This window comes from Lissotriton vulgaris, chromosome 12 (genome assembly GCF_964263255.1).
Source record: "Lissotriton vulgaris chromosome 12, aLisVul1.2, whole genome shotgun sequence".
NCBI classification, from domain to species: Eukaryota; Metazoa; Chordata; class Amphibia; order Caudata; family Salamandridae; genus Lissotriton; species Lissotriton vulgaris.
Window position 1 is genome coordinate 709,490,379 of NC_141700.1, and position 24,095 is coordinate 709,514,473.

The following is a 24,095-nucleotide window of genomic DNA, read 5'->3' on the forward strand; positions in this document are numbered from 1 at the left end:
CTGTACTAAAAGAGAAGTGTTTTCAAGTCCCATACATTCTGTTGGGAGCCAAAACCGGGATTTTCCAGCACATCCTCCTGACTATAGTCGAGAGGTATCGCCATTACCAAAAGCAGGTTTGGATTCTGACCATTTGTTTTCCACACAAGGGAAAGTCCCAAGAGATAAATATCTACTGCCCCACATGAAACAACACTATCCTTGCCCAAGATGTCCCCCTGTTAGGAGCCGTTTAGAAGTTAGCCATCTCTTTTGTGACCGAGCTCCATCTCCTCCACCTAAACCTCAAATAATAAGTCAATTTGTACCCATGTTAACCCCTTCGCTGCTCATGACGAGCTGGCACGGTTGAGCTGCGCTTATGACGAGCTGAGCTCATCATGAACAATGGTATTCAAAGAATATCAGCACAGGAGGGGAAAACCATTAGCAGCCAAGGTTTTAAAGCACCTCCTAAGCATCAGAATCAGAAAAAATACAAACAATTTAACACATAATATGGATTAACTGAGCCCATTCAATAACTGCGTTCTAGATCGATGAAAAGTTAAAGGGTTTTATTATGCAATTCAAATATGAAGGGGTACAGAGGCAATTTTATGAAGGGTCTAAAAGCAGAGTTACACATCGAAAGCAAAAAACTGTAATTATAATAAATCCCAAGTAGACAGCAAAAATCAGGAGAGAAACGGACCCAATCCTTGGCAGAAAAAGAAAGTTGCCTGGCTTACCCCCAAAATCAAGGGTTTTTATAAATTATTTTTGCATATGGAATAACAGAATCCACAGACGTACTGTGATGTGAGCAAATGTTTAATTTTATCCTCAAATCAGAGCACATATACAGGAAATACATTTGACATTGCCTTAGCACCGAAACACTAACCCACTGCATGAATAATTATTTTGCACTCTCTAAGCTCATCTCATCCAGAGATGCTAGAACATAACTAGATACATGTACAATAAGGCGTTACATGAATGCATAGGCACAGCTAACCAGTGGAAATACCTTGTGAAATGTTTTCAGGTGTGGCTGAACTGGGTAGAGTGCATTGAGAGCAGAATAACAATAACAGTGAAAATAAACCAGTACATTTCAGCTTGACTGTGTGCTGTGGAAGAAGCATGAGTGACAAGGATGACTGCAATCCTATAAAACATGGAGTTAGTTCTTAAACTGAGGCGTAGTTAACATATATCAGAAAATGACAATTCTAGGCTTCAAAGGAACTCTTTTTAGGTCTTGTGGCGATTACCGCGCGAAAGCGCGGTCTTGCCAGAGACCTATAGTCACCGGCTCAGCTTCCCAGGAGACAAGAGATGGCCACGCGCATCTTCATGAATCGGATCGGAGCGGGCCGCGTGCGCGTGTGCACATCTCCTGTCTCCTGGGAAGCTCCAACACACACAGCCACACCTCCCCCTGCTTTCGCACATGCAAGCGCGTACACCCCCACACGAGCGCACACACAGAGACACACACACAAGCGCACATACACGCACACACACATACAGAGACACCCCCCCAGCCACCGCCGACCACTGAATGCCCCTGGTTCTGCATAAAGCGTATCAAGGACTCACAGTGCGGTGCCTGCTGCAGAGCCAGGCTCTGTGTAGCTCACTCCCTGCCCACTGATCTGCTGTTGCCGGCGCGAGCTGTCCCTGCCCGCGCGCCGCTCTCTGGCTCTTGCCCACATGCTGCTTTCTCTCTCACACACTCTCCCCGCGCCCTCTCTTCCCACTGCCCGCGCCTCGCTCACACCCGCAAGCTGATTTGCCCGTTCACGCTCGAAGCCACGCCCCACTATTCCTGCCACTCCCAGCTCCACGCACGGCCTGCTCGTGCCGCGAGCTCTTCCTCTACGCTGGAGGTAAACAGGCGCCGCCATTGGTTGGCGGTGGAGCCCAATGGAACTGTCGATCTCCGCGGGGCAGAACCAGGTTCAGGTTTCAAGTCTTTATTTCGATTTGATAAATCATAAAAGACACATTGTTGTACATTAATAAAAGCTATAACTTAGAAAACTTTTTACACAGAAAAAACATATACAGATGTGTTTGCTGTTAATTAAAATCTCACTACAACAGCAACTAGGTTCAAGTATAAAAAACAATACATTAGTAGTCAAGACACCATACAAATAAACTAAGCCAAGTAAACCATACAAAAATGATAATAATAAACCCTAGATAAATTGATTATAAAGAATTTTAAAAAGAGTATTAAACATCTTAAATAAGAAACCTGATAAAACATAAAGATTAACAATTACATAGGAAACCATGACAATCAATGAAACACCGTTTCATACATAAAGTGCAAAAAGTGCGAACAGTGCAATCGTGTATTTATACAGTAAACAGAGAATGCCACCTTATGAAGCAGTATTGGAGGACTCTAACAACTTTGACATATGTTTTGACCTGATGGTCCAGGCATACCCCAGATATTTGGCTAGGCTCACTACGAAGACCTCAGAGGTGATAGTCTTTAGCGCCCAAATGGCCTCTGCAGATTTTCTAATTGGTAAACGCTGAAACAGTGGTTTTAACCATTTGTTTCGCGGCGCCAAGTAGCTAGGGCAGGCAAAAAGAAAGTGGCCCTCTGATTCCTTCTGCCCCGAGCAGCCTTTACAGAGATCTGAGACACCAGTGGACCATTTATTAACAAAGGTGTTCAATGGCAAAGCACCTACCCTAAACTGGTGGTAGAGTTTCTTGTCCAGCGGTTTATTAATGACATCCCAGTAGGGCTCATGGGACAGGTCTAACTTAAAAGTAAGGAACCTGCCCGTGAGACTGGAAAGACTGGAAATCGAAACTCGGTTTAGACGAAGAGACGCCCAATACAATCCTTTAAACTCTTGTTTGGAGTGGAAGGCATTAGTGGAGGGAGCTATCCAGAGTTGTTCTAAACCCATATCCACCAGGATGTTTTTTACCGCTTGGAGCCATGGGATTTTTCCAGAGCCACCAATTGACCTGACTTCTGCTAGTTCTTTCGCAAATAAGGACAGGTCAGGGGAGGTCCATATTCGCCTCCACAGGGCCACCAATCTGAATCTGGCCATCTCATTAATTGGGAGGCACCCCAGATCCAAGCAGAGGGGAATAGATGGAGACGACTGTGGTAGACCTACCAGGTTCCGTAGGAACTTGCATTGGGTTTTAAAGAGATTTAAGAGGTCCATGTAGCCCCAGAGATCTGCGCCATATAAGATTGCAGTGCTGATTTTGGCGTCATAGATCTTGAGAGCTGGGGTGACCCGCTTAGTGATGGATCTCTTTTGTTCCTTTAATAGACAGCCAGTTAGCCGTGCTAACTTGAGATGTTGTACGCCAACTTGATCTTTCCATCTCAAGCGGCTGTCTAGGGTGACCCCCAGGTAAGTCATGGTCTCAACTTGCTCAAGGTTGACTCCACTCAAGCTCACGGAGCTCCGGACAGAATGGTTTCTCGAAAAAACCATAAACTTTGTTTTGTCCACGTTCACCGCAAGATTGTTAATGGCACAGAACTCCTCAAAGCGGTCCAGCGCCCGCTGTAGACCGCTGCGTGTTCTGGAGAGGAGTAAGGTGTCATCGGCGAAGATGAGCAATGGGAATCTTGTCCCGGCCAGCATTGGGGCATCAGTGGGGGTATCCGAAAAAAATTTCACCACTTGATCAATGAACAGGAGGAAGAGTGTTGGTGCCAGGACACACCCCTGACGGACACCTCTAGTTACGGGAAATGCTTCCGTCACTTGTCCCTGGCCTCCCCACCTCATCCTCGCATAATTATCCTCATGGAATTTAATTATGAGGTCAAGTAGTTCTGATGGTAAACCCAAGTTTTTCATGACTCCCCACAATTTGTCCCTTGGCACAATATCGAAGGCGGACTTCAGATCAATGAATGCTGCGAAGATGGTACCACCACCGAGCAAGACCACTTTCCAGTAGATCAGACAAAGTCTGAACACCTGGTCGATGGTGCTTATACCCGATCTGAAGCCCCCCTGCATGGGAGATAATATGTCCTCGTATTCAATCCAGCCCTGAACCCGTCCCAAGACCATACGTGCGGAGATTTTTTGTATGGAGTCAATGAGACTGATCGGGCGGTAGTTCCCTGGAATGGACCTGTCGCCTTTTTTAAATATTGGTATTATCTCGGCTCCCTTCCATGATTTTGGAATACTGGCTCCTTTAGCTAATGAGTTGGCAATCATGGTTATATAGGGAAGCCACAAGGCGGGGTTTGATTTAAACAAATCCGCTGGGATAAGATCCATACCGGGAGCTTTCCCTCGCAGGGTTAAGCCAAGAGCAAGCTCAACCTCGGATTCTGTAAAAATGAGTTTCTCCCCATAAGTGTTTAACGGGGTTGCCTTTCCCAAGATTGGTAAGGGTTTGGGATTTTCACCGCTGAATTGGGCAGAATAAAAGGTTACCCACTCTTCTGGAGGTACGTGATTTGCCGGGGTGCACGAGTCAGGATCCTTCCCCCACTTAACTAAATCCCAGAACTTTTTCGGATTGTTCGAGGTGGAGGCATCCAAAAGATCCGACCAGAACCTGTCCTCCCACTCCCGTTTTGCTTCCCACTGAGTTTTTCTGTAGCGTAACCTAGCTGCTTTAACTGCGCCCATATCACGAGATTTGATAGTTTTAATAAGATCTGTATGAGCCTCCCTACATTTTTTGTTATACCATTTCTGGTGGTGGGAGTTGGCTTTGGTGGGAGCACTCCGACAAGGGAGAGAGAGTAGGGACTTTAAATGGTCGAAACAGCTAATGTGGAGATTAATAACATTATTTGCCAATTCCGGACTACCCCCAACAGATCAATTTTTAACATTTCATTATACACATTTTTAACCACTGTATTAACATTGACCCATAAGGTTTCGTCCTCCACGACCCTGGACCATTTCAGCCTCCTCCTATCGTTAGTTATCAAAACATCCCCTGTCTGTGAAGTAATAGGCTCCACCAGACTCATTATACCTGGCAGTTTCAGTAGGAGCAACAAGGGGTTATGGTCACTTTCTGGGCGCGGTGTTACTTCTATGCCCACTAATAGGGGCCAATATTCCAGTTTTAACAGAACATAATCAATACGGGTCCGCCTTAAACCGTTGTCAAAGGTACAGTTGGCTCCTTTATCTGATCTTGTTCGGCCATTACAAGCCCGGAGTCCCCTGTTTAGGCAAAGAGCCATCCAGTTCACTGCCGCCTCGGTCGCTTTGACAGTTTTATCGACCATCAAATCAGGAATGTCCCAAGCGGCGTCCTCAGCCGAACCCCAGCTGTCCCCTATATCATACAATGGCTCAATGGTACAATTTAAGTCTCCTGCTAGGAAGGTAACATTCTCACTACCCATTTCGACAAGCTTATAGTCTAAAACATTCAACAACGGGGGACTGCGGCCACCAGGCATGCCTCTGGCGTATATGTTGAACATAATCAGATCCCGGTGGCTTGCCTTGCTCAACTTAATTATGAGGAGATCCGGGCTCTGAACAGGTAGCTCTATGGGATGAAGTCCCAATGACTGCTTTACCCATATCAATAAGCCACCTGAAGCACGCCCTTTGCCCCTTCTGATCGCAGGTTTGAAGAAATTAATATAGCCCAACTTGAAGACTGGTTCAGGTGCCCAAGTTTCTTGGAGTAGGATGATGTCAAATTTATCCACAAACTCCAACCAATCTTCAGAGAGCATACGGGCCTTAATTCCTGCGATGTTCCAGGATAGTATTTTCAGATTATCAAGAACAGAGGCCGCAGGGGGGGGTGGCAGGGCTGAAACTGCAGGAAGTGCCTGGTTGCTCCCTCTAACCCTCCTGTTCTCCATGAGCCTAAGGTTATCCATAGAATCCCCACTCATTATGACCTCTGAATCGTCTTTGGGTGCTGGTAAAGTAGTCTCCCTTGTGACTAAGCCTCCCATAACTGCATCTAGATTATCAATTGAATGTGGGGTCTCCCTATTCCACCTCGTCGGCTTGTGATCAACTACTTCAGCAGGGGGAGTCAAACAGGGTGTTATATGATGTCAATCTATGGCCTCAAGGTCGGAAAGGGGACCAAAGTGGTTGGAAAGGAATGGACGTTGCTGGGCAAGGGGTGTTATTTCCGAGGGGTATCTTCTAGCTAGGGGTTGACCAAAGTTGGAATATGATTGGATGGGACTTTGCCTGTGGGGATAGAAATACGATAGGCCCAGTGTTTGGACGTCCCCCTGTCTAGCGAACCTAGCTTCTCTTCGAATGGTATCTACCACCCATGGGTCCTTAAAAGAGATTAGAATGCAATCTCCCTCCAGATCCTTGGTACCATGGCCCACCCAATCCACTCTCCTTACAAATAGTATTTCAGTGGGTGAGGAGGGGGGTAAAGGTCGGTTTTTATTTAACCAGAAGATCACTTTGTTGCGAAGGTCCCCATACGACTCCTTACTACCAGGTTTAATGGAGCAACACCTGTTAATACTATTGTATAGCGTGTTGCCTCCGCAGGTAGATCAGCGCGTGGGGTGGTAAACCTTCTATGCCTCTCCACCCTTTGGTTGGTGTTACTGCGCTGGCTAGCTATATCTCCTTGTGGTGGAAGACGGGGGGCAGGATTAGGTTTTACTTGTGGGGGTGGCCTAGTGCTTTGAGGACTACAAAAATTGTGTTTTTCAGTGACCTTCGTCTTAGATGCCTGTGTTAGGGTACTCGCAGATGACTTAGAAGATGTAGTTTTTGGCTTTCCCCCCCTATGGGCATATTGGTATCTACCCCTGGTGTTTTGTTATGGACAGGGTTGCCAGTAGAAATATTATTTGTGCTTGAGGTCTTCGGGGCTATTTGTGTTTTGATAACTCCTATAGAACTGGGGCCGGTTAATTTTTGTAACATGGCCTGGTTTGAGTTCACTGCAGCCTCCATGATGTCTATTTTTGAGGTCATTAACCTGGTCTGTTCCAGGACGGGTAGTAATAGGGTTTTAAACATGGCCTCCATTTTTACTAACAAGATTTCATCACTGTTAAGGCACATTGGACAGGGGTTCGAGGAGCCCAAGGTGGTAAGGGAGGGGCACAACACATTAGGAAATACAGAAGGAATTTGGGTGTCTAAAGGATGCCCAGAGCCCTGGCTCCCATTGTCTGATGTATCTTTTGTTTTTGGAATCTTGCATTCTCTCCCCCCCAAGAGACTTGAATCTTGTTTTCTCTTTCTAGAAGTGATGTCTGAACTTGGGGGATCTGTGGCAACAACGGTGTTAGAAGCATTAAGGGGTAAATAACCAGATATCTGACTAGGTTCGGGTCCTACACTAGCCTGTTAATCATCCCCCATGCTAGCTTGTGAATCATCTAGGCTGTACGCATCTTCCTCCAAAATGCGAACTGTTGGGCTCTCCCCCACGCTATCTAGATGAACAATAGCATGCGTGGTAATAGATTGCACACAATTGAAAGCAGCATGTGCTACGGGGCTGGTGGTGGTAGCAAGTCCGCCCAGCGATGAGCGCTTTCCGCTAATAAGGTCAAGCGAGAGTCTTTTTTCCACCATCGCAATTTCCTTCTCCAATATCCCCGTGGCCCGTGTGATGAAAGCGTCTAGTGGGCCTGATACGACTCCCTTGGTGGTTTGGATTTGGACAGTGCGTTCTTTACCTGACCTTAAGGGCATGGTGGGATGTAGGTTAAATACAAGACCACACTGTCAGTTAATGTTACTTATGTCCGTCCCCACAGTGCCAAGTATCAAGAGATTATAAAATAAGGTAGACCGCCTACCTTAGTTACATCAAATCGGCCAGGGGGGGTGGGCCTGGGCCGGACTCTGCCGTACTCGAACGGCCTCAAACGGCCCGCTCTTTGCCCGGTCTTCGCCCCGGTAGCTCCCGCACGCTACCGCGCAGCGGTTACTCCGCCCTGTAAAATAGGGCTAGTACAGGGCAGGGGACGTAGCCGGCAGGGAGAGCGGCCACAGGTGTAGCACGCAGGGACTCCTGACAATGGAGTCCCTGCTAGGCTGCTCGCAGCCCTGTCGGTGGACAAAGTAGTTCGAGAATGTAGAGCACCTCTCCCAGCGCCCCACAGGGTGTCTTCAGGCGCAGCGGGACCCGCGCAGCGGGTACGGCAAATTGTTGGTTCTTCCAGGAAAATCCTACGGTGACAGGCAGCAAAGTCGAGTGAGCCTCCAACAGTGCTCAGGCAAATCCAGTGAACGAGGTTTCCCGCTGGGTAGAGGAAACAAAGCACTTTTCACCAGCAGACAGGCAGGGAGAGCGGCCACAGGTGCAGCACACAGGGACTCCTGGACAATGGAGTCCCTGCTAGGCTGCTCGCAGCCCTGCCGGTGGACAAAGTAGTTCGAGAATGTAGAGCATCTCTCCCAGCGCCCCACAGGGTCTCTTCAGGCGCAGCGGGACCCGCGCAGGGGGTCCGGTAAGTTGTCGGTTCTTCCAGGAAAATCCTACGGTGACAGGCAGCAAAGTCGAGTGAGCCTCCAACAGTGCTCAGGCAAATCCGGTGAACGAGGTTTCCCGCTGGGTAGAGGAAACGAAGCACTTTTCACCAGCAGACAGGGGGCGTAGCCGGCAGGGAGAGCGGCCACAGGTGTAGCACGCAGGGACTCCTGAACAATGGAGTCCCTGCTAGGCTGCTCGCAGCCCTGCCGGTGGACAAAGTAGTTCGAGAATGTAGAGCACCTCTCCCAGTGCCCCACATGGTCTCTTCAGGCGCAGCGGGACCCGCACAGCGGGTCCGCAAGTTGTCGGTTCTTCCAGGAAAATCCTACGGTGACAGGCAGCAAAGTCGAGTGAGCCTCCAACAGTGCTCAGGCAAATCCGGTGAACGAGGTTTCCCCGACAGAACCACCGACCCCCGATGCCGTGCCAGCCCATTGCCGAGTAACGCCACTCTCATTGAGGCAGAGGGTTCTGTCATACACCCTCGCCGCACACAGGGAGGCTGCAAGGACCGTCCGACAGGTAAAGCGATGCTTTTTTGTTTTTGTTGCGAAATTAAGGTGGGCAGAAATTTCCCGGCAGTGGGAGGGGAGGGGTGGATCTGGTTGTAGGGCAGTCTGTCTGTGAAAAGCAGGTACATACTGTACCTCTTTAAGGAGGGAATGGTAAACTCCCAGCATATGCCCTTCTCATTTCACGCTGGGCGTCACACGTTGTTTTTTTTTATATTTGTTCAAAAAAGTGAAGAGGGGCGTACGTGTTAATTAAGGTTGTTAGTGACTTTTTGTAAGCAGTGGTGGTGTTGGAAGCGTTCACACATCTACTAAGGAACCCGGTACCTACCTCAAATAAAGGAGGGACCCACCTTATCCAGCTCAATTTCGAATCTTAGAGAATATCACTGTTGGGGGTTTATCATAACAACTCCATAGCTACGGAGTAGTGCAACAGCACTTTACGGGTTGTGGATTTTAAGTACTTGCCAGGTTAAACAAGAAACTACAGGTCCCAGAATGAAATGAGTAGCTATTTGCTAAAAACCAACCACGTCCAGCATCTCACATGGTACGTGGTATGCAGAGCCCTATATAACCCATTCCGATTGGGCTGAGAAACAAGAGTAAAACTGGAGAGCAAACAAAGGGGAATAATGTCCGAAGGAGTCAGGAAATTCACTGTCTGTCTGCGTGGTCTTTAAATAACTTTTGTGTGTGTAATGGCGTCCCATTGATTGTTGATTTGGGGGGGGGGGGGACAGAACCCTGATTTATTTTGGAGTTGCAGTGTACAGAGACTTTTTGAGAGACTCTATGCTTAATATAATGTAACGAGGACAGAAGTTGTCTTTAATTTGAGCACTGGAACATGCAAAATATGGGACCCAAAATAACTGAAAAAAATGAGCCATTGCATATTAATTCCCCGCTCTGGCTCATTTAAATATGCTTTGGTTCAGGTCTACTTTTTAGGTCGAGCCTGGGCAGCTTATGCGCTGCCCTGCGAGGCATACTGTGTTCAGGTAGGGACTTGAAGCCCCGCCCAAGCCGCACCCTTCTATCCCCACCATCAGCTGGACTTGTGTCTCTATTCCAGGCATGCTGCCCTTCGTGTTATTGACTCATGTGTGATTATTTTTACACACGGTTTTCTGTAATTTCTGCCCGTTCACGCTGTTTTGTAGCGCTATGCAGTGGAGCCAGCGCCAGCCAAATCACACACGGGCACTGCCGGGCGTGCACAGCTCTCGGGTCCTGATTCACTTGCACACATGAGTGTCTGTGTGCTGTATGTCTCTGTGTGTCTGAATGTGTACTGTGTCTGTATTTGTGCGTTGTGTATCTGTATGTGTGTGTTGTGTGTCTGTATGTGTGCGTGTGTTGTGGGTCTGCATGTGTCTCTGTAGGTGTGTGTGTTTGAAAATGCGTGCGAATGTGTCTATGTAAACACTGTAGGCCCGATTCACAGAACTAATTTAAGACAAAATCCTAAACTTACTACTGTTGGTATTCACAGAAGTTAGGATTTTGTCTTAAGTTTGTCTTAAGATAGACTTAAGTCAGACTTAAGACAAAATCCTAACTTAAGTCTGTCTTAAGTATGTCTTAAGACAAACTTAAGACAAAATCCTAACTTCTGTGAATACCAAAAGTAGTAAGTTTAGGATTTTGTCTCAAGTTAGTTCCGTGAATCGGGCCCATTGCTATGCTGCACCAGTGCGTTTTAATCAATTCAGCTGTACAATGTCTTCGAGGCATGAACAACGGCTTGTAGGCACACATGGCCATGCCGTGTTGTTGAATGGCTAGGACGGTCTATCCTAGGGATACTAATATGCCACACAACACTACACCGAGGAAGAATAACAAGCTGGAAATGTGGCCAGCCCGGCTCCTAGTAATAAAATCGCCCCCCCTCCCCCACTAGCTTCATAAACAGCCAACACCATACAAGCTTCCGGTAAAATAACAGTCCGGCCTTGCTGGAAACTCGCCCTCCTTGTTACCCTCCCTTAACAATGTACTCTTAGTACAAAGTCCTGTTCTCCTCTTCCTCTGTACTATCTCCACTAGAAACACCTACTATTGCTCTTCCTCTCCAGTGCCCTCACTACAGCTCCTACTGCTGCTCTTCCACTCCAGTGCCCTCACTATAGCTCCTACTGCTGCTCTCCCTCTCCAGTGCCCTCACTACACCTCCTACTGCTGCTCTTCCTCTCCAGTGCCCTCACTACAGCTCCTACTGCTGCTCTTCCTCTCCAGTGCCCTCAAAACAGGTCCCTCTTCACACACTCCCCACCATCACACAATCCGCACCCTCATACACTGCAACCCTCCCACTCTCCGCACCCTCCCACTCTCCGCACCCTCCCACTCTCTGCACCCTCACACTCTCTGCACCCTCACACACTCCGCACCCTCACACACTCTGCACCCTCACACACTCTGCACTCTCAGACACTCTGCACCCTCACACACAATTACACTCTACTGATCACAACATACACTCCACACAATACCACTCAGTGCCACATAATTATATGCTACATAATTACACTGCGCACAATGCAACATAAACTCCAAATACCACTCAGTGCACATAATTACACTCCACATAATTACACTGCACTCAATGCAACATACACTCCAAATACCACTTGGTGCCACATAATTACCTGCCACATAATTACACTGCACTCCATGCAACATACACTCCAAATACCACTCAGTGCCACATAGTTACACGCCACATAATTACACTGCACTCAATGCAACATACACTCCAAATACAACTCAGTGCTACATAATTACACTCTACTGAATGCAACACACACTCCACACAGTACCACTCAGTTCCGCAAAATCATATGCTACATAATTACACTGCACTCAATGCAACATACACTGCAAACAATACCACTCAATGCCACATAATTACACACCACATAATTACTCTACTGAATACAACATACATTCCAAATACCACTCACTGCCACATAATTACCTGCCACATAATTACCTGCCACATAATTACCCACCACATAATTACACTGCACTCAATGCAACATACACTCCAAATACCACTCAGTGCCCCATAATTACACGCCACATAATTATACTGCACTCAATGCAACATACACTCCAAACAATACCACTCAGTGCCACATAATTATACACCACATAATTACACTCTACTGAATACAACATACACTCCAGACAATTCTCGATTATATAATTATATGCTACATATTTACACTGCGCTCAACGGAACATATACTCCAAATACCACTCAGTGCCACATAATTACTCGCCACAAAATTACACTGCACTCAATGCAACATACACTCCAAATACCACTCAGTGCCACATAGTTACACACCACATAATTACACTCTATCTATCGTATCACCACAGCATCACTCAGCACCACCACAGCATCACTCAGGGGCACCAGAACATCACTATGCGCTACCACAGCATCACTTGTTGCAACCACAACATCACTCAGCACCACCACAACATCAATCTGTGCAACCATTCAACAACAACTGGTTCAAATATGTTCTCTCAGTGTTTCAAGCTTTATTACAAATGTCACAAAAAAAGGTTAATATTTCACTTCTGTTCTTGGATTTTTGTCACAATAAAATACACTGAACATAATCTTCACAAAAGTTATTTACAAAAATTCAACCTATTGCCATTATAAATTACAATAACTTTTATTTAAGTATTAATTATTAAAAACATTCAAAGCAATTGTTATTTGCAATATCAATACATCTAAGTCACGTAAATACAACACATATTGCATTACAAATGCTATAGGTGTCACATTTGTGAAAGTTAAAAGTATTGGCATTGTAAATGACAAAGCTATTAATGTAGCTATTTTCAAAAGCAACACATAAATAAAAAATGTGTCATTTACAATACCAATAGCTCAAACTTTCCTAATGCGAGACCTATTGCATTGCAAATGCTTGTTTTCAAAAGCAACAGCACTAAGTATGTGTGTGTGAAACTGAGTGCGGAAATACATTCTGCAAACTGTAAATGATGCACAAAACTATGAACACAAAAATATTCTACAACACCAGTGCTTAATTTGTAAAAGAATAAGTGTGGGAAACCAACAATTTCTCAGAAGCCCATGGCTGGAGCTATCAAAGGTTGGGATGCCGAGTACTAAGGCTGTGTAGTGTTGATTCCACCTCCTTTCTTTTCAATACATCACCTGGTGATCCATCGTTCTCAAGTTGTAAGTTTATTTTACTCTGCTTGACTAATTAAAGCCATTGTAAATGAATAGAACATATAAAACAGCACAGTTAAATATAGTCCAAGAGCATACCATCAAAAATACATTATTTGATAAGATTTTTTCAATATTGTTATAAGTCGATATCACAATAATTTTGGACAACAGTATCCAAAAGTGACAATACCTTGTAAAAGGACTAATAGTGATACACTACTAAATAAAACCACTAGCACTGCTATTGCACTCATTATAACAAAGCGAAAAGTGACTGTGCATCAATAAGAAAGTGCTTTTAGCATGGAGCAAAATTTGTATGCAAGCTCTGTATAGGATATCAATTTCCTGTTTACATTCATAGTTTTTGAATATCAATATCATACAAGTGCAACTGGTCGTAAAGACTAAAACAATTGGGGATACAGAATATATTCAACCAATGATTGGCAGGGTAGCAGTTCTTAGCAGTGAGTGTGCCAGTTTTATTTACAAATTTGACTAAAAAGCAAATAGCTTGAGAATTTGCATCGCTGAGCGAGAAGTCTACTGCTGCCTGAATTGTTTGTGAGCCTTGTCTAATCCATGTTTGACGAAGAAGTTTCCTACGATCTTCAATTAGGGCTGGGCAGATGCAGAGAAGGTGAAATATATTCTCCTGGGTTTTACCACAGGGCCGACATCCGGCTGAGACAGAAAGCGTTGACCATGGTGGTGCAAGATGATATGATGTAAAGTTTCCCATTCTTATAAGGCAGTGCTTAATTTTGTAGGTCACCACAAAAGTATCTGTAAGATATTTTTTTACCTTTTTTTCGTTATAACTTTTTAGTATGAGATCTTGGGTCTTAATAGTCTAACGGTCTTGTGCAAATGATACAATTTGAGTGAGATGGTTTAGAGCTTTTTAAAAAGTCTATTGTGGGAGGTTTTGATTCAACAGTGTTGTGACTTTATTAAGGGCCAATGCTTTGTGCAAAGTGTCAGTCCATGAATTTTGAATGACTATGTGGTTTGTTAAGGTTATTTCCGTCCAAATTAAAATTTTCAGAGTCTCTTTATTCGCAGCGCGAGTAGTGTAGGTAGTGGAAGATGCTAGCTTTTTGAGACAGGATGTGATCGCATAATGTGAATTACAATCTAATTTAAGCTGCTTCAGAGTGATTCGGAAGTTTAAATGAAGTTCTGAACACTTGACTCTAAGACGTATTCAGAAAAGAGCCCAGTTTCCTGGGGAAAGCTTCGGAACCGTATGCCAACATAGGGATTTATTTGGCTTTCACTATTTTCAGCAGAGGTTCTAGGGTGGGATTCTTGGTGTGCTTAAAAATAGATTGAAATGCAGAGAATAATGATGCAAGTTTTGATTTAAGAGAGTGTTCATGGGTTAAGTGACTGCCCTTGTCATCCAGCCAGCATCCAAGGTACTTGTACCTAGAAGCAGTAGATAAACAATGTTTATTGAAGTACCATATTCCGGGTTCTTTTTTTGACCAAAAATCATGACATTGGTCTTCTCAAAGTTTACCATCATACCATTTGTCGTACTATGTATGGATAAATATCAAGCAGCCTTTGTAAACCCCTGACTGTTTGGCTCTAAAGAACTACATTGTCAGCATGGAGAAGGGAAGTTATGGATGATTGCCCCAATTTTGGGGCATCGCTGACAACAACATCTAGGGAGGGAATCAGATCAGTCATCAATTCCATCTTTCTCCTTCTCCTTATTTTCCCCTGATGGGATTTTCTCTCTCAAAATCGATTGAGGGGAAATAACTGCTGGTCCCCAAAAATGTGTGCTGGTGGGTCCCACCTGCATCTAGCTCAATGTAGATACTGTGGCTTGCCCAATCAAGATTGCCAGCAATAACCACTTCAGTGCATCAGAAAAGATTAGTAATTAGTAGTAATGTAGAAAGGGCTTTATCAATCTGAAATGACGCTAAGTAGCTAATGCAGAACAGCCGTAGGTGCAATGCCCATGGCACCAAGGTAATAATGTGAGTAATAAGTACTCAATATCACATAATTTGTCATCCATATATTAGCTTTAAATATAATTTGGAAAATCAACCTTGTTTTGTCAAACATAATCTGTGATTTATATTTTTCAATCATGGTATGCCTATATTAATTGAAAAATGCCAAAGATTTAAATTAAGTGGGTTGAGTTACACACTGGAGAGCTACCTACAGGGACCTGAAGAGCTACCAGTAGCTCACCAGCTACTCTTTGTGAAAGCCTGTTTTACACAATTGCCATTTATGTAAAAGATATTGACTGTTTTCCATGCCTTGCTCACTCAGATCATCAGAATCAGACCTTGACAAAAATTTTACTGCAACAAGACGGAAGGATGACTGTAAAATGTTTCCATTCATACCCCTGGCAAATAAATCAAGGTGGTGTGTCTGATCTTGTCACATGGATATCTTTATTTTGTTCTAGATTCACCTGACTGCCTGAAATGCCCAGATGACCAGTGGTCCAGCGAGAAACGGGATCGCTGCATCCTGAAATATGTGGAGTTCCTCTCCTTCCAAGAGCCCCTGGGTTTCATCTTGCTTTCAGTGGCCACAACCAGTACCATGGTTATCATTACAATATTTGTCATCTTTTTCAAGCACAGAGAAACCCCAATAGTTAAGGCAAACAATCTGAGTCTGAGCTACCTTCTTCTAATTAGCTTGTCACTCTGCCTTCTAAGCACGTTGCTCTTCTTAGGACGCCCTACTGACATCACCTGCATGCTTCGCCAGGTCACATTCAGCATCCTCTTTGTCATGTGCATTTCATGCTTGCTGGCCAAAACTGTCCTTGTGCTGATGGCGTTCCAAGCCACCCACCCCAACACGCCCTTGAGAAGTGGACTTGGCGCAAAGATACCAACTATGATAGTCTTTGTTTGCACACTTATTCAAACACTGATCTGCACAGTCTGGTTGTCCTCATCCCATCCCTATGCTGAACAGAATATGAAGTCCCAGACTGGGAAGGTTGTGATTGAATGTAACGAAGGCTCTCCCACAGCCTTCTGGTGTGTCCTGGGGTACATGGCGCTTCTGGCCCTCGCCAGTTTTCTTGTTGCATTTAAAGCGAGAAAGTTGCCCGACAGCTTCAATGAGGCTCAGCTCATCACGTTCAGCATGGTGACCTTCTTAACCGTCTGGACACTGTTCCTTCCATCCTATCAGAACACCAAAGGGAAGTACATGGTTGCTGTGGAGGTCTTCGCTATCATCTCATCCTCAATGGGGATTGTAGTTTGCATATTTCTTCCCAAGTGTTACATCATTGTCATCCGGCCTGACCTGAACAGCAGAAATTATTTGAAGGGGAAGCTTCAGTCACTGACATCAGCCAACTGAACCCATAAATAAAATGGACAACCCTCATGAGGAGATTGTAGGTCCCATTCTGATAATTGCTTTAACCAACTAGTAATAATGAAATTATAATGAATTCAGAATTACATGAAGAATACAATGCAGAAATCCCATTACTCCCACTTTTTCAAAATATAAAGGCACAAAATAGACCCAACTTTTATGCACTAAAAGCTGGTTCTATTTTGCATCTTTAAATGTGGAAAATAGAAGGGGATATTTACTAAGATTTTGTGCTGTATTTGCTTCACAAAAGTGATGCAATTTGGCGCAAAATCTTTTTTTCCCAATTTACTTCCCAGCGTTAAACTTGTTTAGTGCTGGAAATAATGGAAAAGTAATGCAAAGCAGAGCATAGCACTTGTTCACGTTAATTTGTGCCATGGGCGCATACCAAGGGTGGAGCATGGGTGTTCCCATGCAACCACCCAATGTTTATCATGCTAAACCCAATTAACTAAATAACATAGATTGAGTTTAGCGTGAGAAAACTGCGCCCTTTTCAAGTAGGCACAAGGAAGGAAAAATGCTTTCATTTCTCCTTCCTTTTACCGACTTTGCATGCGTGCTTCACTGTGCAGCATGCATTCAAAGTGGGAAAAACTTCGCATTGTGTATGTATATCGTATTTTGTACACAAAACCTATGCTGGACTAATGCACACACCCTAACCCTATGGCGCTAAGGTGTGTGAGTGGCGCACCGCAGCTGTAATCAACGCAGGCGCAAGGGAAAGGGGAGCCATATCTCTGAAGATTTGGTGCTGTACTGCTCCCTCCCTGTCGCACGACGCAGCACAGACTCGCTTGGGGATGCGCTGCGTGAAGTTTTGGAAAATCGCCCCTAGAATTTCTTATACAAAAATTTTGCTTTTTTCCAGTGAAGAAAAGCAAAATTATGGGTCCAACATGTAGAATGCAGTTAGTTGCCCCTGATAGTCCCATGTACAGCCCAGGTGTTCATGGGCCCTGGGCTGAGGGAGGTCCCATTTAACGAGAAAGAGGCTGCACCTTAGGAGGTGCAGGACCTCTGTTATGACCCAGTCTTTATCTAAACACAAATTGAATGTGGGGAAACCACTGCCTGCCCATTTAGTACATTCCTACCCCTAAACAAACTCTGAGGGTGGCAGGAGCCTTGCCTTCTGGGGACCTTGGATTTTGAAAAAAAAATATGTAACACTCATGGACATGAAGTACTATGAATAGACTAAAATAATCAATTATATGCAAACAATGATTGAATAATTAGATGAATGATAAACCACTCTCCTCTAAACCTATGTTTTAAAGTTACAAATGTTATTTTGAAATGTGTATTGAGTTTAACCTACTTCATATAGTTTCAGATCACATGTTCTTTTGTTATTTTTCCAGACTGATTTAAACTGTGATGTACAGTAGAGGTCTCTCTAAGCAGTTCTTGCTCAGGCAATATTCTGACATATTCATTCTCGGACAACATAATATACAATCAAAAGGAACACGATTTTTGAAAAACCAGTTGATCATATCACAGGTTTGGAAGTTTTTGAAGAATCTCAGACCTACTTCAAGAGCTTATAAAATATCCATGTTGTTTTGTGATGCCTTCTGACCAGTGCATTATACTTATGATGGGCATAGTACAGACATCAAGGCAAAATTAGCATATGCACAAACAATAGCAGTGGTTCAGATCAACACAGAAAAAACGCCCACAAAATGATTACTTTAGATTTACTTTCAGAAGAGAAGAATCTTCTAAGACCCATTTCAAAGGATATATAGAACATTGCACCTCTCCTCACCAGAGCCTCCACTATGACAGGGGCATCTACGCAAGTTCTGGTCACATGGATGGATTCTATAATCTGAACTTCTGCCCCAGAAAATGTATCTTTGTACCAAAACTTTAGTTGTAGTCCTATTTCCTATTGGTGGGTAGCCAACAAGAATGCTGGGTTGGTAAAGGATTTAGCTTCTGGCCCTGGTAGAAGACTGCTTGTTGTACTTTTACGCCTCTGCTTACCTGGTGGGGTTCCAGTGATTGTCGCCTTGCCATAAATAGGACACGTCAACTTCAACTGTAAACTGAATCTCCTTTTGGGGTTTGGACTTTTGGGTCAAGAGTTTCCATTGGTGAAGTGGACTGAGGCTCCACACCTGAAAATGGGGAAACATCCTTTAAAACACAACTTTTACCATGCAGTGTCTTTACGAAGCAACTATTACAACGCAAACCATTACAACGCATTGCGCTGGGGGGCGCTCTAGGATAGGGAATATATTTAATTTACTATCCAACACCTTCCCTAGTGTCCACGGGGCCTGGAGTTGGAATAGTAAATTAAACTATTCACTACCCAGCACCCCAAAGCACTATGCGTTGTAAAGGTGTGGTTGTAATACTTACGTTGTAAAAGCATGCGTGGTAAAAGCATGCGTTGTAATGTCATACATCCCTGAAAATGTGTCAGTTTCCTGTCTTTATATGAACTGGAGTAACCTGGGCTTGGTGGTTTACAGCTGTTCTCCTTTTCCTCCATCCCCTAACTGACTGTCCCAGGTTGTTGCAAATTAAGAGAAAAGCCTATGACATACAAATGCAAATAAGATTTCTCAGGAAATGGTCAGTTCATAACAGGCAAGTCTTCAGATCACTTATATGACATTTCTATGGCTTCTGTTTGGCTATGAGCATCATTCTACTGTCAAATGTGTGACACTTTCTCATGAGTAGATCAAAGAAAGCAATAACCAGTGTTTGTGTGTCTCTCTGGGAGTTTTCGCTGTAACCAGACATCATGAAGAAATAAACATTCATCTAAAACAAACCAGGCCTATTGATTCACCAATGATTATTAGCAGAATCAGATCGATGAATAACAACAATGATTTTGTTAATGCTTACAATTGTAAATGCCATAATTGGGAAAAATGTGAGCTGTGAATTGAACAATTCTAGGTCTGTGGAAGGGGGGGGTGGTATTTGGAGTTTCTAAATCACTCTTCTTCTTCCCTTCACCCCATTTTCCTTTGCGGTTTCTCACTCTGTTGGCCACTTACCCATCTGCAGATTGTTCTGCCCTGTACTTTGCTGACAGCAGGCAGGCTGAGGTTGGTGCTAGCCATTGAGGAAGCCTGCTCTTAGACTGAACTTCTGCTCTGGTTGCAGGGCTGTCTCACAAGACTGTTCTACTGTAAGGACAGCTCTGTCTGCCTGTTAGCTGCTAGTGGCATTGTCTCACAGGTAGGCAAGCAGGAAGGCTGTGCCCTCTATGCCTCTCCTAAACTCAGATCCATTTTCAGGGCAAAGGCTGGTCGGTCAGCTCTTATATTAGTGTGTGCTCTCTGATGCTGCTGCTGGGACCAGACACACTGCACTCCCAGGCTGGCCCTCCCCCCCATGGAATATGAGTGACTGGCGGGCCGGTGAGGAATTGTTGACTAACTGCACTAGTAGTCATTGTCATTCCATATGGCTCGGACGGTTCAAATTATGTTTGGGGGATGCTAAGGGGACCGGCAGGAAAGGACTTAATCGACTCACACTCAAGCCGCTAGAAAAGAACGTCCTGCCAACACCGCCTCCTCCACAGCAAAAAACATTGACAGGGTCAAGTTGGGGCGAATGGGCAACTGCACAGAAGAAACAAAGCTGTCACCGTCATTCTAAGCCAATCATCTGCCGTGTGCTTGCATGGTGGTGAACGGGTGCCGTGCTGCAAAACAGAAAGCAAACGTGCTACTGGATTCACCGGTGTAGGTCTGCACTGCCATCCTTCTGATCCAGGTGGCTTTATTATTTGTTAATTCAGCATCATGTTGTCCACCCAGAGGGAGTGAGGCAGGCTGGGCTTGACCGGAAGTTGAAGCTGGACTTTTGTTGCACCATGATGTTCTGTCCACAATGCTCAAAACTCTAATTCAATGAAAGGCACAGAAATAAATACGGAACTCGAGTATGGGCCGGGATGCCCGCCACCCCTTTCACCACCAATCCCAATGGGAGGAGACAGACACAGTTTGAAGTTTTGGAAGGCAGGGGGGCCTCACGACCCCCCCGGCCGTATTTATTAAAATATGAAACAAAATTTAAAACTTTAAATTAAAACGTTTCATGTATCATGTACAAATTCAACTTCCATTACATTTGATGAAGACAGGTATTCAGGCTAACCTTAACAAATCTCTAATACAAAGATTTCCTAGCCGAGTCTAACATCATGACAAATGCATTGCATACGAATTTGTACATCCTAACATTAAGGGCCAATGGCAAGGTCTTAACCGGTGTCAGGTCCCTATCACCAAATTCCTGCCCTCACGTGTGAGTGGCGCATGCGCAGAGGACTTTACCCTCGTAGCCAACTAAAACTTCCCTTGTCGTGGGGGCCCCCTTTCACTCGACGCCATCTTAAGGTTGTCCGAGTTCCGGTGCGGGGTATCCGTAAGAAGGACAGCGTGGACTCCCCCCTTTTCCCCGCACTCTCTTCCGCCGGAGCGGATATCCGGCCCCCGGGAAATTCTGTGGAGGGGCATATAGCCGTCTCCCCCTGGGAGGGGCCTATGGCCGTCTCCCCCTGGGCGACCCATCCGTAGTGGGTGCCGCCCCCCGTGGGAGGGGCCGATGGCCGCCTCCCCCCGGGCGCTCCCATCCATATTGGGTGGCGCCCCCCCTAGGGACCTTGAAATCACTGCTCACCGATCATGACCTTACCACCCGACCGAAGACTAAATAAATACGACAGTTAGTTACCTACTAGGGGGAGAAAACCTATGCTTACTATTGTAGTACAGCTTGATATATCAACCGACTTTAACATTGCTACAAAGGAAAAAAGGTCCTATAGCACTGAACGTTCTTTATTGCATATATTCCTTAACATTTCTACAAGGGGAAAAAGGCCTATAAGCAAATATCCAGTTACATACATACTCTTGTCATTGACTTAAGATGAAAGCAACGATTCCCACAAGACATGTTTTATTACAATCCAATTGCAACATAGAACCTTATTCATCCCCAAATTTTGCAACAGGGGCTGGTGGATGGGTCAAAAAGTGCAGCTTGTTCCCTTGAGGGCTCACGAGCGACGAGTGGTGCAGCCTTCTGAGCGCAGGAACAAGAGGACGCTTCCCTGGATTTGCGCGCCTTTTATCCAGCAGCGGGAAGGCGGGGCCGCGACCCCATCCCGCCCATCGGTGCTTGGACGTCCGGACGGGTGTTTAGGACAACCTTTTTTAGGCAGCGGGGGCGTGCTCCGACCATGCCGCTTTGGGCATACCGGCCGAGGCACGCCCCCGCCTGCAACGGCTTCCCGGGGGATCGGGGCACCCATCCATACGTTCGGGGTGACCGAGTGGTCTCCCCTTTCCAAAAGCAGTGCTCAGCCTATTTTGAAGCCATTGATCACCCAAGGAGCCGGTACTCCACATATTTCATTTCACTCTTTTACTTGTATCTCTTTTTTCCTAAAAAAGCATCAGTCCACAATGAACAATTAATTAATTTACATTTAGTTACAAATGCAGTGCAAAATGCTACATACGTAGTAAACAGTTTGATTGGTTGAGCGTTATGCTTACAGCTTCTTTCCTTGCTCATTTCCTCAAATGTGTTTCATTACATATGATTTATAAAGCTCAACACACACTCTAGTATAGTTTATTGCTGCTACTGTGCTCAGCAAAGCTAAACAGGAAAAGTTTGTTTACTGATTCAAAAGCTATGTTTTAAGGGCTTTTTCTGAACTTGAGCATTTCCGATGTATCAAAGATTTTGACTGATATAGAGTTCCAAGGTTTGGGATCACGTATCCTAAAGGCATGCTTTTGTCTACTGACCTTGCTGATGTTTCCGAAATGTGTAGCCAGTGTAGAGGGAGGCAAGCATAATACATATTTTAAACATTATGCAAGAAGTTTTGAAGGAAAATCTCTTCCTAATAGGTAGCCAATTAAATAATCATAGGTGACTAGAGGTGAACTCAAAACTCATAAGCTGACTAGGCAGGTCTGGATAATTTGGTGATGGTTGAGTGAGGGTTTAGGGCTGTCCAATTAAACTGCTTTCTCATAATATAGTCTGGCATACACAAAGAAATTATCTTCCTTGATTCTATGAGCAAAATATAGAAAGTGAAAGACTCTTCCTAGCAGTCGTATTTGACGAAAGCATTTTTTGGTTAATGGGAGACTTGGGAATTAAGGTTCAGTGTGGTATACAACAAGATGCCCAGGTTCCTATGCTTGGGCGTGTCACGATCCTGTGATCCTGCCATCGGGTGATACTACTTGAAGACCTTCTGCAGGCCTGCTGCCATTGCGAACACTAGTTTGGAACTTGTGCTAAACTTCCGTGTTCAAACGCCCTTGGAAATCAAATCCACTCCAGATTGTATTAAAGGTTTACTAATCAACCACTATTCCATTATGGTGCTTGTATGCTTTACCTTATGATGAGAGCTGGAGAGGAGACTTTTGGCCTATCACATTACACCCAGAACTATGTCTTACCTCTTCCACTATGTGCCTGTGATGGCCGGTGCAGGTAAGAGTGGTGAGGCGGGGGAAAGAGGGGGGAGTCAACAGACAACAATGAGGAGAAATAAAAGAAATAAAAGAAAACCACTTACCATACGCTGAATGCAAGGTAAGTGGTTTTATTTAATTTAATTTTATTTTCCCTCGTTGTTTTCTGTCGACTCCCCCACCTGCCCCACCAAAACGCTCTCACCTGCACCGGCCATCAATGGCCTGTGCTCCCTTGTACAAATTCTGGTCATATTATGAGACTAGATCTAATCTATGTTACACTCCCAATGTTCGTTCTGCCCACTGGTTGCTTTCTGAAACCTTTGTGCACGTATTTAGGCAAAGAGCTGAAAGAGGGACTTTTTAAAAATAGTTGTATTGAGGTTTTCAAAAGAGCAACAACATAGAATGTACAACCCAACACTGTTATAGGATGTTTCATACATTTTGTTCACAGACGAATAGCAGCAGTTACTGTACAGCTGGTCACATTGTGTTATAGAGGGAGGGAAAAAACCCAAACAGGAGGGAGGGGGAGTCAATTAGCATAGCTTCCTGCTAAACATGGCAGCCTGCGCAGATCTTTGCAGTCAACCCTGCAGCTGGGGGGTCTACTAGCTAAAGTGTTGTCAGTGTTGTCTGCAGGGTTCTTGAGCGCATTCTAGGGTTTAAGGTACAACTCTAAGGAGGACAACACATCCTTGGGGTGGCACCTCACTGGCTTCAAATCCCAATGTGCGGTCAGCTATTCCCTCCTGTAGGTTGCATTGTTAAGCTGTACTCACAGAAATGTATCCAAATCCTAGTATGGCTCCTAAAAGCCTTCTCAAATCCTTTTGGTGGTGTATACCACACAAAGCGGAAAGAAAGGAATTCCTTTTGATATTTAACCCTCACACACCCTATTGGTGTCATGCTTCATCATCGGGTTCACCCTGACTCTTAGACTCAACCGTATTTCAGGGAGCT

General features: G+C 44.8%; 1 protein-coding gene across 1 annotated transcript in view; it reads left to right on the forward strand.

The window, feature by feature from the left end:
• Positions 1-16,590, forward strand: part of LOC147678066 (vomeronasal type-2 receptor 116-like) — a 53,151-nt gene extending 36,561 nt beyond the window's left edge. The window contains exon 8 of the mRNA XM_086945616.1: positions 15,671-16,590. Within this exon, the coding sequence (XP_086801742.1) occupies positions 15,671-16,590 (920 nt within the window). The remainder of the gene's footprint in view (positions 1-15,670) is intronic.
• Positions 16,591-24,095: the final 7,505 nt, after the last annotated feature.